General features: G+C 42.5%; 3 protein-coding genes across 6 annotated transcripts in view; 1 reads left to right on the forward strand and 2 right to left on the reverse strand.

The window, feature by feature from the left end:
• Nucleotides 1–3,576, reverse strand: part of LOC129865084 (tubby-related protein 3-like) — a 37,965-nt gene extending 34,389 nt beyond the window's left edge. The window contains exon 1 of one of the 2 annotated variants that reach the window (XM_055937554.1): nt 3,440–3,576. In XM_055937554.1, the coding sequence (XP_055793529.1) occupies nt 3,440–3,459 (20 nt within the window). In that variant the 5' untranslated portion in view covers nt 3,460–3,576. Of the gene's footprint in view, nt 1–2,515; nt 3,318–3,439 lie in introns of those variants that run through there. The other variant, XM_055937553.1, reaches the window with a different exon arrangement.
• A 195-nt stretch (nt 3,577–3,771) lies between these two features.
• rhno1 (RAD9-HUS1-RAD1 interacting nuclear orphan 1) lies at nt 3,772–6,563 on the reverse strand. Of its 2 annotated transcripts, none has more exons than XM_055937561.1 (3): nt 6,463–6,563; nt 4,986–5,185; nt 3,772–4,826 (listed from the first exon to the last, which is right to left on the reverse strand). In XM_055937561.1, the coding sequence occupies exons 2-3, from the start codon at nt 5,163–5,165 to the stop codon at nt 4,059–4,061; spliced, it is 948 nt and encodes a 315-aa protein (XP_055793536.1). In that variant the 5' UTR covers nt 5,166–5,185; nt 6,463–6,563; the 3' UTR covers nt 3,772–4,058. The 2 variants fall into 2 exon arrangements, with proteins under 2 accessions (XP_055793536.1, XP_055793535.1); XM_055937560.1 differs by lacking the exon at nt 6,463–6,563 and adding an exon at nt 5,396–5,539.
• Nucleotides 5,597–10,513, forward strand: LOC129865085 (forkhead box protein M1-like). 2 transcript variants are annotated; one of them, XM_055937558.1, is made up of 9 exons: nt 5,597–5,759; nt 6,478–6,980; nt 7,092–7,240; nt 7,474–7,668; nt 7,856–7,984; nt 8,162–8,218; nt 8,472–8,523; nt 8,637–8,806; nt 8,904–10,513. In XM_055937558.1, the coding sequence occupies exons 2-9, from the start codon at nt 6,521–6,523 to the stop codon at nt 9,708–9,710; spliced, it is 2,019 nt and encodes a 672-aa protein (XP_055793533.1). In that variant the 5' UTR covers nt 5,597–5,759; nt 6,478–6,520; the 3' UTR covers nt 9,711–10,513. The 2 variants fall into 2 exon arrangements, with proteins under 2 accessions (XP_055793533.1, XP_055793534.1); XM_055937559.1 differs by having other exon boundaries at nt 8,162–8,203.
• Nucleotides 10,514–15,565: the final 5,052 nt, after the last annotated feature.

Raw genomic sequence — 15,565 nt, forward strand, 5'->3', positions numbered from 1 at the left:
GTGTCTGTATGTTACGCCACACGGGACTGTTCCGGTTTTTGTTAGTTCGTTCGTTTTATGTAGTCTGTTTTCCTGGTTCATGTGTTCTTCACGTTGTATGTAAGTTCGTGTCCAGGTCTGTCTACATTCGTTTATTTGTTTTGTAATTATTCAAGTGTTTGTCGTGTTCTTCTGTTTTTGTTTATTAAATCATTATGTATTCACAACCCGCTGCATTTTGGTCAAATCCCTGCTACTCCTCTTCGGATGAGAAGAAGGAGGAAGCCCGTTACAGAATCACCCACCAAACTCGGATCAAGCAGCGGGTTAACGGACAGCGCACAAAGCAGGATTTCTGGTCTTGGGAGGAGATCATGGAAGGAAAGGGACCATGGGCTAAAGTTGAAGTTAATCACCGCCCATGGGAACAGCTGGAGGAAACCGGAGAGAGGAACAGGAGTTATGAGGGGACGCGTCTAGCACGGAAGCCCGAAAAGCCAGTGAGTACTACCCAAAAATTTCTTGGGGGGAGGCTAAGAGGTAGTTTATTAAATCATTATGTATTCACAACCCGCTGCATTTTGGTCAAATCCCTGCTACTCCTCTTCGGATGAGGAGAAGGAGGAAACCCGTTACACATGGGGCCCCTTTTGATTTTGTTATGTTCGAGTCACTCAGATAGCATAAGAACACAGCATAAGCCATGGCAAAATGTGTAGAATTGCATGACATTTGCTTAAAAGTAGCTGTCCAGTTTTTCCAGATTAATATGAAATATGACCTAGAACGAATTACAATATGAGTAAAATAGCTTTCCTTCCCAAAAAAAGCTTTTCTGTCTTGGAATGGTTTAGGCGTACCCCAACAACAGAATGGTGTGGGCGTATACCGATCATTAAAAATATTAATACGAGTAGACTGCTGATTGGCCAGCTCAACCTCTTTAGGAGTATTACGTCATACTCCATGAGGAAAAAGCAAGCATTTTTTATTAAACGGTCTGTTTGAGATGCAAGTTTGAAGTGTTTATTCTCCAATTTATGCTTTGGCCACAAATATGTGTATAGAACGAGTCTATAACATTATTTGGATAAGAGTTAACAGAATATTAACTTTTAATAGTGAGATTTTCACTGGACAGTTACTTTAAAACTGCACATTTTCTCTCAGTCCCATGGCAAAATGTGTAGAATTGTAGGAAAGGATTAGCAAGTTCCTAGAGTAACGTCAGGACAAATATGGAAAACATCAGATCATGATGTGATCCATATCCGATATAAATTTTATTTGGTGTTAACAGGTTACCCTAGCTAGCTAACGCTACTTTAATTTGCTCATCAAAAGAACCTTGGATACTTTTTTAACTGCTGTTGCATCGAAAGTCTTACTTGCTTAGTTGCAGCCCATCAACTCGGGTAGAAAGTTGCCAACACCTGATTCGTCATCAGCTCAACAGTATAGCAGTCATTTAGCCATTATAGCTAACCATCTTTTTCTGCCCCAGGTGGGAAAATGTCGATGTGGCTGTAATTTATGCGTTGGCCACAAATACAAGTATAGGACGAGTCAACAACATTATTTGGGAGTTAACAGCATATAAACTTTTTAAAGTGAGATTTTCTCTGGCCAGTTACTTTAAAACTGCTAATGCTTTCTCATCCCCATGGCAAAATGTTTAGAATAGCATGAAACTAGCTATAAAACTGTAAAATGTTCTCTCTGCCCCATGGCAAAATGTGTAGAATTGCAGGAAATTAGCTTTAAAACTGCAACATTTTGTCTCAGCGTCCAAGAGGGCCTCTAAAATGTTCGGTGGAAATCCTAGAGGAAATACTGCATTTCTTGTCAACATGTTTGCCTATTAATTTTCCGGAGCCATTTTCAACAGTGTGCATTGATGTCACAAAGGGAATAGCCAATAATATTGTTTGTTGTGGGTGCAATGGTATTGCAACATTCGTGGGTACGCTTTAAAAACCGAAGACTGTGGAATTCTTTATTGCCTCCAGATAGTCACATAACATTCAGCCATCCTACATTCCAATCCACAATCATATGGGGGTGGAGTGTCATTATTTTGACCTGGAATGCACAGCATATGGAAAACGTTTGCTAGTGAAATAAGCAGTAAGAATCCCTGAATGAAACTCAACTTCACAGGGTGAAATGAGATTGCAAAAGCAATGCAGTGGATTTCACTTGTGGGTGCTAGCTAGTATAACACCTTAAACTGCTCAAAAGAACAGTGTTTGTCATAATAGCATGGTCATAAACAGTATAAAGTCAGTTGTCATTTTAATGACAAACTGTCATGACTGTGTTTATGACAGGTGATTCTGTTATGCCGAAGGGTTCAGGAAGTGTTAAATAATAATCATACTCTTGACTGACATATCATTTGTCTATTGCCTCCATGTAGCCTATCACATCATTAACCACGAACTGAACCATCCAACACCCTAATCAACATCGGATTGTACCCATGTTGGCCACAATTCCATAATATCATCATGCCTATGACATTAGCTTGATTCACCTGCTTTTGTTGATGTTGTTCATCCTGTCACTTCTTCCGTTTCGGAGACTTCTTCGGTAGTGACCGTGCCAAGTGATGTTGCCAAGATTGCCCCCCTCATAGGCCCTAATACTGTATTTTTTAGCAAGCTACCCACATTTCTGCGGTGCCGTCTCCAATGACAATGGCGCAAGCTCCTATGACAAAGCCACAGTAACTCGAGAAATCGAGTGTAATATATTCCCTATCTGATGGCTTTTGTGACGCAATAATGTAACGTTAGCAACCCAACATATTCAAGGCTTGAGCCTTGCCAGATGTTTATAACGTCGTTATAGCTTCGTTGTCAACATACATGTTCATACAATTTTGACATTTTACGTTATAGCTAGCTAGCAAGTCAAAATAAAAAAGATTCTCTCATTTTCAAACCCATTCCTGTTACAAAAAAATATCAAAAAGTTTACGAGCAATCCATGAAGAATTGTGTGCTTTCTGCTTTACCGTTAACAAGCACGCTAGCTAACAATCGATGGAGTTTTCCAAGCTACAATTCACTGACCAACTCACGCTTCCTTTTCGTGATAAAACGATTCCCAAATGGTTAATGATAAGCGTTGAACTCTGCTTGATTCCTGTATACAATAGTTAGCTACATTTCAAGTTGTGGAAAATATGTATTTTAGTTTGTGCTTGATATCATCTTCCATGATTGATTTACCACAGCGTGCTCCGTTATCTTCAGGCAAGCAAGAAACATTAGCTAGCTAGCCTAACATTAGCCAAACTAGCATCAGTCTTCTCAAGCAACAGTGCCTTCTGAAAAAGTGACAGACTAGTCTCGCGCACCACCCACCAGACACGCTTCGCCCATGCAATTTGGACACTGCATTTCTACATAGTATCATGGGCAAAGAACTACGTATATATATTTTTTTTACTTACCTTGTGCTGTAGTAACTCATGTTTATCCACGGTTGCTATGGATCCCAGCTGGTGGTGGCCTCCCCGTGCAGCAGACAACTTTCCTTGACACGCTTGGAAAATTGTTCCCCACAGCCCTAGTTACCGCACATGACTACAACGGACTATCCTATTGGATGGCAGGTTATATAGACTTGAGTGATTGAACAGGTTTCTTTGCCTCTGCATTCCATGTTTCCACAAATGTAGCTAGTAAATAGAACCCTCTATTTTTACCAACGTTACTAGCCAGTGTTGTAACACTCAAACCACAAAAATGCATTATGCATTTATGTTAAATTGAAAAACAACCAATTTTTAAAAATATTTAATGTAGACCCAGGGTACAAAGAAAACAAGAACCTAGACAGAGCCACATCCATAATGGGCTGAACTACCAACTGCACATGGACAACATGCCAAGTTATCCCGAGCAGCAAAACAATTGAGTGGACTCAATAATATTATAGTTATCGCAACATATCACTTTCAATCAGTGGACAAATTTATTAATATGGTGTTAACTGCAATGTTAACTACAATTCATTGTTAATTGCAGAACATGATAGTAAAATGATGTCAACATTTACAGTTATGTTGATTAGATGCTAATTAGTGCCTCTGCACTTGAAAGATAACCTCGGTCCCTCAGCAACCTCATCAGCCCTTTCCTCCTCCTCCATGTAACCTTGACTCCATAGTCCCTCTCTGGGGTGTCTGTTGCTAAAATCTCTGAAGTCACAGTATGTGGCGGGGTCATCGGCTGTGACGCAGGCAACAGGAGGCGAAGAAAGGAGGAACTTCCATCATGGTGTAACGCTGGAGTCTCTACATCAAGTGGGGAGAAGACATTATCCGTGCCAGGGGTGTGGTGTGTTGCTGAGGCAGGAGTCCGAGCAGAGCATGACGCTGGGCTCTTGCCATGTCTGGCAACATTGGCAGCTGACGTTCTAAGGACCCCCACACATCTGCCGGAGGTTGATGCTGCATCTTCCGGTGTTACCTCTGACAACCGTCTCCTCTCAGCTGTCCCTTTCCTGAGAGAAGTTATCTGTGTTGGTGTCTCCGTTTCATCTTGGTTACTTAGGTACTCTGTACTTAGAGAACCAACCTTATGAACTTGCAAGCCCTGCTGCTCCTCATGGGCCCCAAGAGCAGATTCTACAGCCTTCTTTCTACATGCATGCTTTTGATGGAGAGGTTGGGCTGTTGACCTTCTCTGAAAGGATAAGGCTTGGAACTTGTAAACACTACCTTTTCTGGATAAGTGAGAACTCTTGTCAAGAATGCTTGTTGCAGAGAGGCACTTCTTCCTCCCTCGCCTTCCTCTGGGTGCAGGGGGCGGTAGCTGATCAAACTGTGGACTCACCTGAAATTGAGTGAGCGAGAGACAAGACATCTTTGAACATGTTTGTCATACATTATTTATAGTCTATGGTATGAAAGGACAACATTCAGAAGATAGTAAATAATTACATTAAAAACATGATTAGCATCATGCACATTAACAGTTATAAACTGTGATTACCCAAGAACTACAGGCTGTGCAGCTGTTCTGTCGCTGCTCATCTAGAAATGATTTGGGATTGAGTGCGCCGCTCACTTGAGGCACATTGTGGTATCTGGCGTCATCAAGTGGTGGCTCAAAAAACAACAACGACGGCTTCTGTGAGTTTGGCAAAGATTTCTTTCTTGTTTTACGGGGCATCAGAGATCATGGCTGAGGAGCTGATGGGATAAAGAGAAGGTTAAATATATGGTGACGTTTTAAAGGAATGCAGTATGAAACAGATGTGGCATATAATAAACGTTATAACGCTATAGCTTGCTTTGGGTTAAGTAGCTAGTTAGCTACAACAAAAAATAACAACAGAGTGAAGTACCCTTCCATGAACACATGGAAGAGTACATACGCCTTCGTATAATCACACGACGTACCTGGGTGTAAACTGCATGTCAGAAGTAGCTAGCTATCAATGTTTTGAAGAAATAATGTCTGAATCAGAAAATGCAAACGTTTTGCATTTGCTTCGCTGTCCTCCAAGTCTTGCCGTTAACATGATGGTTAACGCTGATTGGCTTTCACATCCACTGGGTTCAGTCCATTGGATATGCAAAGATCACATGACCGGAATCGCAAATACTGCGCCAAAATTCAAAATCCCATTCCCTTTCACACTGAATGAAAGGAGATTGAGATCTACAAACTACCTGTCAACTTTCATTTTCGATTATTGTCATTGTTTAATTAAGGAGTCAAATAACCCAGAACAAAAGCGCATTGCATCACCATAATATGAAGGTTTGTTATATGCAACTTGGTTAAAGTTGCTAGCTAGCTGGCTAATTAACTGGACTAACGTTAGCTGGCAAACTAAACGCGTTAACTATTACCGCTAGCGAACTAACTACTAGCTAGTTTGGAGAATATGTTTCTACCTTCTTTGTATGTTAGCTAGCTAGCTAACTAGAAACCCGTGGATTAGCAACTAGCTTACACCATCATATTCTAGAAGACTGCGTCATAACCATAGCTGATATTTGAAAGACTGGTATTTCTATTCTAAAATCGTTAGCTAGCTAGCTAGCTATTGTAACAATTACCTGGCTGCTTTATTTTTAATTGATACAATCAAATAGATTTTAGTATAGTTAGATTAGCAAGTTACTAGAGTAACGTCAGCGCAAATATGGAAAACATCACTTCATGATGTGATCCATAACCGATATACATTTAATTCGGCGTTGTTACCAACGCTACTTTAATTTGCCCATCAAAAGAACCTTGGATAATTTTCGAACTAACAGCTTTTGCATCGACAGCCTTGCTTACTTAGCTGCAGCATATCATCTCAGGTAGAAAGTTGTCAGCACCTGATTCGTCATCAGATCAGTTTACCTATCATTTAGCCATTATAGACAACTAGCTCAAACCTAACCAGCTTTTTCTGCCCCAGCGAAAATGTAGTTTTGGCTGTAACGTTACATTCTAACTTTAACGTTACCTGTTATCTCTTCAGACATCAAGTGAAGTCAAAGGGCCAGCTCTGTAATCTGAGCAGAATGAGACAGAGCCCAAGAAGGCCCCTGATCCTTAGGAGGAGGAAGCTTCCTTTTCAGCTAAATGAACCAGCAGTTGATGAGCCGGATGGACTACGACACAAGGAAGCATCCACATCCAAACCCTCAGGTGGCCAGTGTTTTCCTGATGGCATCCGTATCATGGACCATCCCACTATGCCTGGCACACAAGTGGTTGTCATCCCCAAAACTGCAGACCTTCAGAGTGTAATTGGGGCCCTCACTGCCAAGGGGAAGGAGTGTGGCTCTCAAGGACCAAACAAATTCATCCTTCTAAGTGGTGGTGGCTGTATCGAGGATGTTGCAGATTCTTTCTGTCAACCTAGCTATATGAGAGGTCGCAGCTCTGGTAGGAGTAGCATGGCTCTTGTCACACAGCCAGAGAAGGCAACAACAATGGACTGCCTAAAGGATACTAAGGCTTTGACTACAATTAAACCATGTATGTTTATATGCTTTCATGATTTTGGGTTAAATGACTCTACTTTTCCGGTGTTGTTTAACTGTTTGATGATGAACATTGTTGATGCGCACAGTTTTTATTATTTCACAGTGAATAGGGACCTTGATTGCAGTCCTCTAGATGACAGCCTTACTAACATCCAGTGGCTTGGGAGGATGAATACAGATGGTCTTGAACCAGATCCTGCTAAGAAAGCTGCCAATAAAGAGAATCATGATGCTTGCCAACAGATTCTCCAGGTTTGGCTCCTCTTTTAGCATCTCAGTGTGATTGTCAACGGACGTATGTAAACAGTGATGCTCAAGGAGGGTGTCACCGACACCGTGTTATATGTTTATCTAGAATGTTTCAAGTGTTGCACTCAAGTGTGATATTAGTTCTGCGTGCTTGCTGCATTTGTTGAGTCTTCAAAGAGTAGTATCTAAATAGGCCAAACGAAACCAACCTCTCTTTTGTTCTGTTTTGCACACAGTCACAAAGTGAGCGAATGGAAGCACACAGGGTTGTCAAAGACCCCTTGTCAGAGAGACCACCCTACTCGTACATGGCAATGATTCAGTTTGCCATCAACAGTAAGAAGAGCAGGAGGATGACATTGAAAGAGATCTATACTTGGATTGAGGATCACTTTCCATATTTCCGAAAGGTGGCTAAGCCAGGCTGGAAGGTAAACATCCACAATAACCCCTTGGTCACAGAAAGATTGTATTGGTGCCGCTCTAGTAGTTGAGGACAAGATCATGTTACAATAGAAGCAGAAAAATACCCCTTAAGCACCCAACAAAAACTTGTATAATTGCCAATGGCATAAGCCACATCCTCTTAGTTTGATATTGTCTATGCTCCTCTGCCAGAATTCCATCCGCCACAATCTCTCCCTGCATGACATGTTCATCCGTGAGACAACACAAGATGGCAAGATCTCCTACTGGACCATCCGCCCAGAGGCCAATCGCTGCCTTACTCTTGACCAGGTGTACAAGGTTGGCATGTTACCCACTTTTCTGTTCTTAGTCATATTTTGTCGCTGGCCAATTACAACTATGGGACTCCACAAAAGGACAAATGCCTGCAAATAACTGTCTTCACTTTGAAATCTACTTTTTGATTATTATCTCTATGATAACTCTGTCCCTTTTGACCAATTTTCCACCCCACAGACTGAGTCTGATCCGACTTCCATCTCGTCTCGGACCATGCAGGTCTGTGACCAACATGTAAGATTGTTTTACCCTTTTCATCTGTGGCAGTCAGTCAGGGAGGACAGGACCGTTGGAGAGAGGACAGGACATGCTTTCCATCTGCTCTTTTTTAGCTCATTAAGCTGACAATTCATTTCAGGGGAGATGCAAGGTGTAGGCAGAGAGAGGCAGACATCACAGGACCACTGTACATAGTCAGTAACTTCTCCTACACAGGTCTAACTCATGCCGTCTTCATATAAGTTAACATCTCAATTGTTTCCCGCAGCAACAAAAGAGAATTGCTCCTGAAATCAAGAAAACATCTGCCAGTGTTCCTGGTAAGTGCGGGGAAACAAGCAGCTGGACGATTACCAAACCTTTGAGAGTTGGAAATTATTGATGTGTAGCCGTTGCCTCAATTATTTTATTTTTTTGCCATCCATATCTTCAGAGAGGAAGATGAAGCCTCTTCTTCCTCGTGCAGACTCCTACTTGGTCCCCATCCAGCTGCCTTTCACCCAGTCACTCTTCCTGTCCTCGTCCACACGGCTCCCCCTCTCTGCCCCCCAGCAGAAATCTAGCTCCTCGGGAGGGGGCAAGAGGGTCCGTATAGCTCCCAAGGTAAAGTCTCACCATACCTTTTTTTGTTTTGTAAAGTGGCGGGGGATTACTTGATTCCCTATAATTATTAAATTAATACATGTTACTGCGTTTGCAGGTTACGTACAGTGATGCCTCCACAGTGATCCTGTATGCTCCTCCAATTGAGGAGATGAAGGAGGAGCAGGTCTGTGTGCCCCTGACCTCCGTTACCCCTAGGGCTGTTCTGACCAACACCAGGAAGGAAGTCAGCAGCTCCCGTCGCAAGCAGCGCCTCGTCCTGCCTTCCAACGAGGAGCCCGTGCTCCTCTTCCCTGACAGCACTTTCTTCGACTCGGGCCTGGCCTCCGACGGCTCCGCCTTACAGGACGCCGAGCTCGACCCCCGGCCGGAGCCTGACAGCCCCTGCAGGGAGTTCTCTTTCAAGACTCCCATCAAGAGCAGCCACCCAGCCTCCTCCACCCCCAGCAAGCCACCCACTGTGCTGTTAGAGCCCTGGAGGGTGACCCCGCTGGGCAAGGAGAGAGGCGGCATGCTGGACTTCAGCCCCATCCGCACCCCCGGCCCCAGCTTCACCCCACACCGCCATGACCACACCCCCTTCAGCTTCAGTAGCACTCCCTTTAAGGACCTGCCCTTGTTCAACTCCCCTCGCGAGCTGCTCACCTCTGCACGCTCCACATCTGCGGCTGGTCCCACCGGCACCTGCTCCCCGGGGCCAGAGCGTCTGCAGGGCTGTTCCAGAGAGCTCCAGATCGGGGGTCCCTCCACAGCCAACCGCTCCCTTACGGAGGGCTTGGTCCTGGACACCATGAACGACAGCCTGAGCAAGATCTTGGTGGATATCAGCTTCTCTGGTCTGGAGGATGATGATCTGGGTATGGGGAACATCAGCTGGTCTCAGCTCATCCCTGAACTCAAGTAGCCACTGCCTGAGCAGAGAGCGCAACCCTTTCAAAGTTCTTTGCTAGGTGAGGATGCCATAGTCTCATCATTACCCAAGCTGCTCACATCGTCTTCCAATCTGTAAATGTGGGAGTTTTCTTTCTAACTTAGATTTTTCCTTTGTCATTGGTTGCTTTTGTCACTACTAAGCAGTCTTTTTCCTCTCCTTTTTTTTCTCTCGCTTGGTTGTGTTTCATGCCACAGGCTTAAGTGACCATATTTTGATTACAATTCACTGTCTCCCACGATAGTCTTGAAGGAACTTCTAGGGAACCGAAAAGTATGCCTGAGTTGTATGTAGCCTACATGGAATATGTATGTTTAATTTGCACATTTTGTAATATGTTTTGCTTTTTAAAATGTACATTTATACATAGATAAATCATCAAACTATCCAGTGAGACCGACACTACCATGCTAGAATATAAGATGTGGTGCCTCCTCTGAAGTGAGCGAGTCTCCATTTGATTGGACCTCTGAAAGGATGTAACATGATGTACAGAGGATCAACCACCAATGAGAGAAAGTAATAAACAACCAGGGCTGTCTACACCCAAAGGAGATGCCATTTTTGATTGACCAAGTCAACACTTATTCTAGTGCACTTTTGTAACTTATTCTAGGTATGACACAATGTCCAATCTGCTTTGTGAACTTTTAAAGAGTGGTAGTAGTGAGTGAGAAACTATGTAAAAGCATAAAGTAGTATGGTGATGTCTTCTATTCCTGTCTTACTCCGTCTGTAGAAGGGAAATATATTTGAATAAAAAAATATATATATATTTAGCCTGTTGAGGATGGGGGCGCTGTTGAGACTATTTATGCTAATTGGGTAATTTTTGAAACGGCTTCCCACAAAATCCTTGATCGTACAATATGCATATTATTATTATTATTATTGGATAGAAAACAGTCTATAGTTTCTATAGGAGTTGAAATTTTGTCTCTAAGTGGAACAGAGCCCATTCTACAGCAATTTCCCTGACATGGAGTCAGATTTCAGAAATGTTGGCCACTGTTCTGAAGTCAGTTAAAAGGGCACTGTTATTGCTATGACTATACGGACACTTCTTACGTCTTCCCCTGGATGCCTTTACGTGATGACGATTCCAATGGGGTCGATTGCGCGTTCACAGGCCCTATAAATTAAAAAACCCTGTAGCTTGCAAGTCTTTTCTTGGTGCGTCACGCGCGTGGAGGACACCGACCCTCTCCTGTTCCAAGAGTTAGTTTAGCCTGTTATATTTCTCCGGTCATCTTTTCACTCGTTATAGGAGTTAAAAACATCATAAGGTAGTTAATTTAAAGCGTTTTATAGCAATTTATATCCGTTTAGTGCGATTTTGGGACATTTATTTTTGAAACGATGTGAATAGCTGGGCACGCTTTTCAGTTCATCCCGAACGAACGCAGTTGGCATTTCCACATGGCAAGAGGACAGCTTTCCACCAAAAGACGATTACTCCCAAGAAAGGATCCTTTGCCCAAGATACTGATGGAAGAACAGCTCAAAGTAGGACATTTTTATTATGATAAATCGTGTTTCTGTCGAAACATTTTAGTGGCTTAGGACGCCATGTTTTTTGACGTAGCTTCGCTTGGCGCAAACTATTGAAAAGTAAGGATAAATTAAAAAATGTAATTCCGCAATTGTATTAAGAATTAAATTGTCTATCAATCCCTGTCCACCCTATATTTTTTAGTCACGTTTATGAGTATTTATGTATAAGAGTAGATCACTGTCTAAGTGGCGCAAGGACATTTTCTGACCAGCTGAGCTACATTTCACATTGTCTAACCATGATTTTGGTGGCTAAATATAAACATTTTCGATCAAACTCTATATGGATTGTGTAATATGATGTTACAGGAGTGTCATCGGAAGAATTCTGAGAAGGTTAGTGAAAAAATTAATATCTTTTGGCGATGTTGACTTTTATCGCTCACTTTGGCTAGAATCAATGCTGGGCTGCTATGTGCTATGTGCTATGCTAATATAACGATTTATTGTGTTTTCGCTGTAAGACACTTAGAAAATCTGAAATATTGTCTGTATTCACAGGATCTGTGTCTTTCGATTCGTGTATGCTGTGTATTTTTACGAAATGTTTGATGATTAGTAAGTAGGTAAACACGTTGCTCTAAGTAGTTTTTCTATTCCATTTGTGACGGTGGGTGCAATTGTAACCTATGCCATCTACCTGAAATATGCACTTTTTTCTAACAAAACCTATCCCATACCATAAATATGTTATCAGACTGTCATCTAATGAGTTTTTTTGTTGGTTAGGGGCTATAAATATCTTAGTTTAGCCGAATTGGTGATGGCTACTGGTGTTGGTGGACAAATAAAAGATGGTGGATTATGCTAATGTGTTTTTAGGTAATAGATGTACATCTTTACATATTGTGTCTTCCCTGTAAAACATTTTAAAAATCGGACATGTTGACTGGATTCACAAGATCTGTGTCTTTCATTAGCTGTATTGGACTTTAATGTGTGAAAGTTAAATATTTTAAAAAAAGATTTTTTTTGAATTTCGCGGCACTGGTTTTTCAGTGGGGTAGGGGGGGGGGGTGCCGCTAGCGGCACGCTGATCCTAGACAGGATATATATATGTTTGAATTGTCATTGGAAGTTTTTTGGCTTGAAGATTAAACATAATGCATGAGTTTATTATGGTTTTATTTTGATCGAAGGGTCATAGTTGTTTCTTTGTTAATGGAAAGGAAGACTGCATCATTTGCTTATGACCAATTCTGAACGATGTATGGCTTTTTATAGTTATTCTTGGTTTGTTTGTTAGCTGTGCTTGTGGTGGACACATTCAGGTAAAAGTTTGAGGAGTATCCTGTCTGCTAGTGTTTAATATCATGGCATGGGATTGCTGGTGATTGACTTTTGTTAATAAAACGTTTACTGTTGACAGGAGAACAAGAGGAGACAATAGGACGAGGTGGATAATTTTATAATAAGGCCGTTTAATTACATGTAAAGATATCTTAGTAAAATCTTGCAGCAAGGCTCTTCCAGTCTGACTCCTAGTGAATCGTCCGGGAAAGAGCCAGTTTCCAGAAATGTTCAGTACTATATAGACAACAAGCAAAGTAGGTAGATCTGCGAGTCCGGCCTTCCGGTTGGTCGATCTGGGTCTTGGGTAGTCCTGATCAGGCCTGGTGTCCACGTTCCATTGGTTCCTGAGAGTTCTTTGTCCTGAGGTCCAACCATGGGTTGGGTGTGTCTGTGGTTATTATGGGGGAGGGGAATTATGTGTGTCTATAGTTGGTGTCTTAAGTCCAGCATATATCCAAGAGAAATGAGGAGTATGTGTGTTTTTGTATAATATATGGCTTATGTTGAAGTGTAGTTATTGCTAGTTTCCAGTCTCTATTTCAATTTCTTACAAATCCCTCTCTTCACGTCTCACAAGAGACGTGACATAAAAGTATAAAAAGACAAAGCTAAGGGATAAAATTTGTCAGAAGACAAATTTTTGATTCCCTCTCTTCACGTCTCACAAGAGACGTGACATAAAAGTATGGAAAGACAAAGCTAAGGGATAAAATTTGTCAGAAGACAAATTTTTGATTCCCTCTCTTCACGTCTCACAAGAGACGTGACATAAAAGTATGGAAAGACAAAGCTAAGGGATAAAATTTGTCAGAAGACAAATTTTTGATTCCCTCTCTTCACGTCTCACAAGAGACGTGACATAAAAGTATGGAAAGACAAAGCTAAGGGATAAAATTTGTCAGGAGACAAATTTTTGATTCCCTCTCTTCACGTCTCACAAGAGACGTGACATAAAAGTATGGAAAGACAAAGCTAAGGGATAAAATTTGTCAGAAGACAAATTTTTGATTCCCTCTCTTCACGTCTCACAAGAGACGTGACATAAAAGTATAAAAAGACAAAGCTAAGGGATAAAATTTGTCAGGAGACAAATTTTTAATTCCCTCTCTTCACGTCTCACAAGAGACGTGACATAGAAGTATCTTAGTCCTCAAATAGATAGACAGGTCCAGCTTCCCCATCCTCAAGCAATGGGAACATTTGGGCCCTTTCCTGATTAGGGTCTATGGCTGCAGTTATTACAAGAATGGCCGCAAAAACAGAAATTGATACTAGGATAGAGGAAACCAGCGTCTTATATTTACCAAAGGCATCCATCCATGAGTCCCACATAGTAGTGTCCACTCCAGAATGCTGTTTCATCTTACCATTAAGGGTACGAAGTCCCTCCAATGCTACAGTCAGACTCCTATCCGTAGCTGTGTTATTGGGAATGAAGGTACAACACTGTGCACCAAACATTGCACAGACCCCCCCCCCGTTCAGCCAATATCATATCAACCGCGATTCTATTTTGAAATGCCATCAGGGACGTAGCTGCCAATTGTCCATGGACCGCCTCGAAGCCTTGTTGAGTCCAATTGCCCAGTTTCTGGACATTAAAATGAATGTAGTTAATTCTGTCCACATTTTTTATTAACTGTACACCACCAACCAAATGATGATTCAAACCCAGCTGTCACTTGGTCCGCCAGTTTATATTCATCTGGCACCCCCTAGGGACACCAATAGCATCAATGTAAGTTGAGTCGTAAATGAGCAAGGACCAAAAAGGAGACCACTCCAATAACTACCCCTGGAGTGGCCAACCACACATTAGTAAACCAAAAAACGAGAATATGTTAAACCCTCAGGTCCATCCCTCTATGCAACCTGTACCAGGTGGGCTCGTCGCCACCCGGGAACTTCAAACCTTCACAACAGGTAGGACAAACATCACTTTTTATTCATTCAACATCAACTACACCAAACCAAGGGTCCTCCTCTGTCAGCCCACTCTCCTGCGGAAGCTCGTTTTCGTATCAGCCTCTCCAACTGGAGCATCAAGCAACGGCATCATACTAGAGGCTCCTTACACATCTGTAACAAACTTCTTCAAACAAGGTATGATACAGGCAACACAGAAATGAAAAACCACAACTAGTGTCAGAAATCCAGTAATCATCATTGCAGTGTACTTACCAAAACAACCACCCAGCCAGGGGAACAGTCCACTCTCCTCCACACCTGCAAGACCCTTCATCTCCACTGATAACCTTGCCAACCCACTCAGAGCCTTTGAAATGCTCCCATCCGGACTAGTATTGTTAGGAACAAACGTGCAACACTGTTACACCTCCCTTGTTGGCCAGACTTATGTCCAGTGTTAGTCTATTGTGTCTACTGGTTTGTGAGGCAGCATCCAATTGTTCAGCCATCCCTGTAAGTCCTGTGTGGGTGTGTTTATAATTGATCCAGACCTTTTGTTTTAACATCAACAATAGCTGGGCCAAGGATGGGCATCAGATGCCACAGGCCATCATTCCTGGTTAATGTCTGGAATTCGTGGGGGACCCCTATTGGGACCCCCAACAGGTTGGTGTGCATGTTATCTGTACCCTCGGACCAAGGAGCGTCACGTTTCTGCCGTCTCCTGGGTTGGTCCCAAGCCTCTGTGTCCTGTGTATCTTCCCAGAAGTTGATTAGCTATCATAATAGGCAACGGTGGTATCAGACTGGCCAAAACACATGAGCAACGACAATTTCCTTTCAAAAATGGGGTCAACCGCCTGGCAGGTCCACACATCCACCATACATCAGCAACACCTCTAGTTCCTAGTGGTATTAGTGATGCAGGTAGTAGCAGGGAGCCTTCCATAGTCCATACCGCTACCTGTGCCAGGGATACAGCTGTTACATCCCCCATATGCCTTAACTCCCCACGGTACCTTCTGGGGAGGGACCACTGGGAACACAAGACTCAGAGTTTTACACAGGGTTGA

Source organism: Salvelinus fontinalis, chromosome 11 (genome assembly GCF_029448725.1).
Source record: "Salvelinus fontinalis isolate EN_2023a chromosome 11, ASM2944872v1, whole genome shotgun sequence".
Lineage (NCBI taxonomy): Eukaryota > Metazoa > Chordata > Actinopteri > Salmoniformes > Salmonidae > Salvelinus > Salvelinus fontinalis.

Excerpts from the sequence above, each read along its gene's own strand:
- rhno1 (XM_055937561.1), bottom strand. The coding sequence starts at position 5,165 with ATGCCCCGTAAAACAAGAAAGAAATCTTTGCCAAACTCACAGAAGCCG. Across the intron at positions 4,827-4,985 it reads GCACAGCCTGTAGTTCTTGG|GTGAGTCCACAGTTTGATCA; the intron begins GTAATCACAGTT and ends ACTCAATTTCAG.
- LOC129865085 (XM_055937558.1), top strand. The coding sequence starts at position 6,521 with ATGAGACAGAGCCCAAGAAGGCCCCTGATCCTTAGGAGGAGGAAGCTT. Across the intron at positions 6,981-7,091 it reads TTTGACTACAATTAAACCAT|TGAATAGGGACCTTGATTGC; the intron begins GTATGTTTATAT and ends ATTATTTCACAG. Across the intron at positions 8,219-8,471 it reads TGCAGGTCTGTGACCAACAT|CAACAAAAGAGAATTGCTCC; the intron begins GTAAGATTGTTT and ends TGTTTCCCGCAG.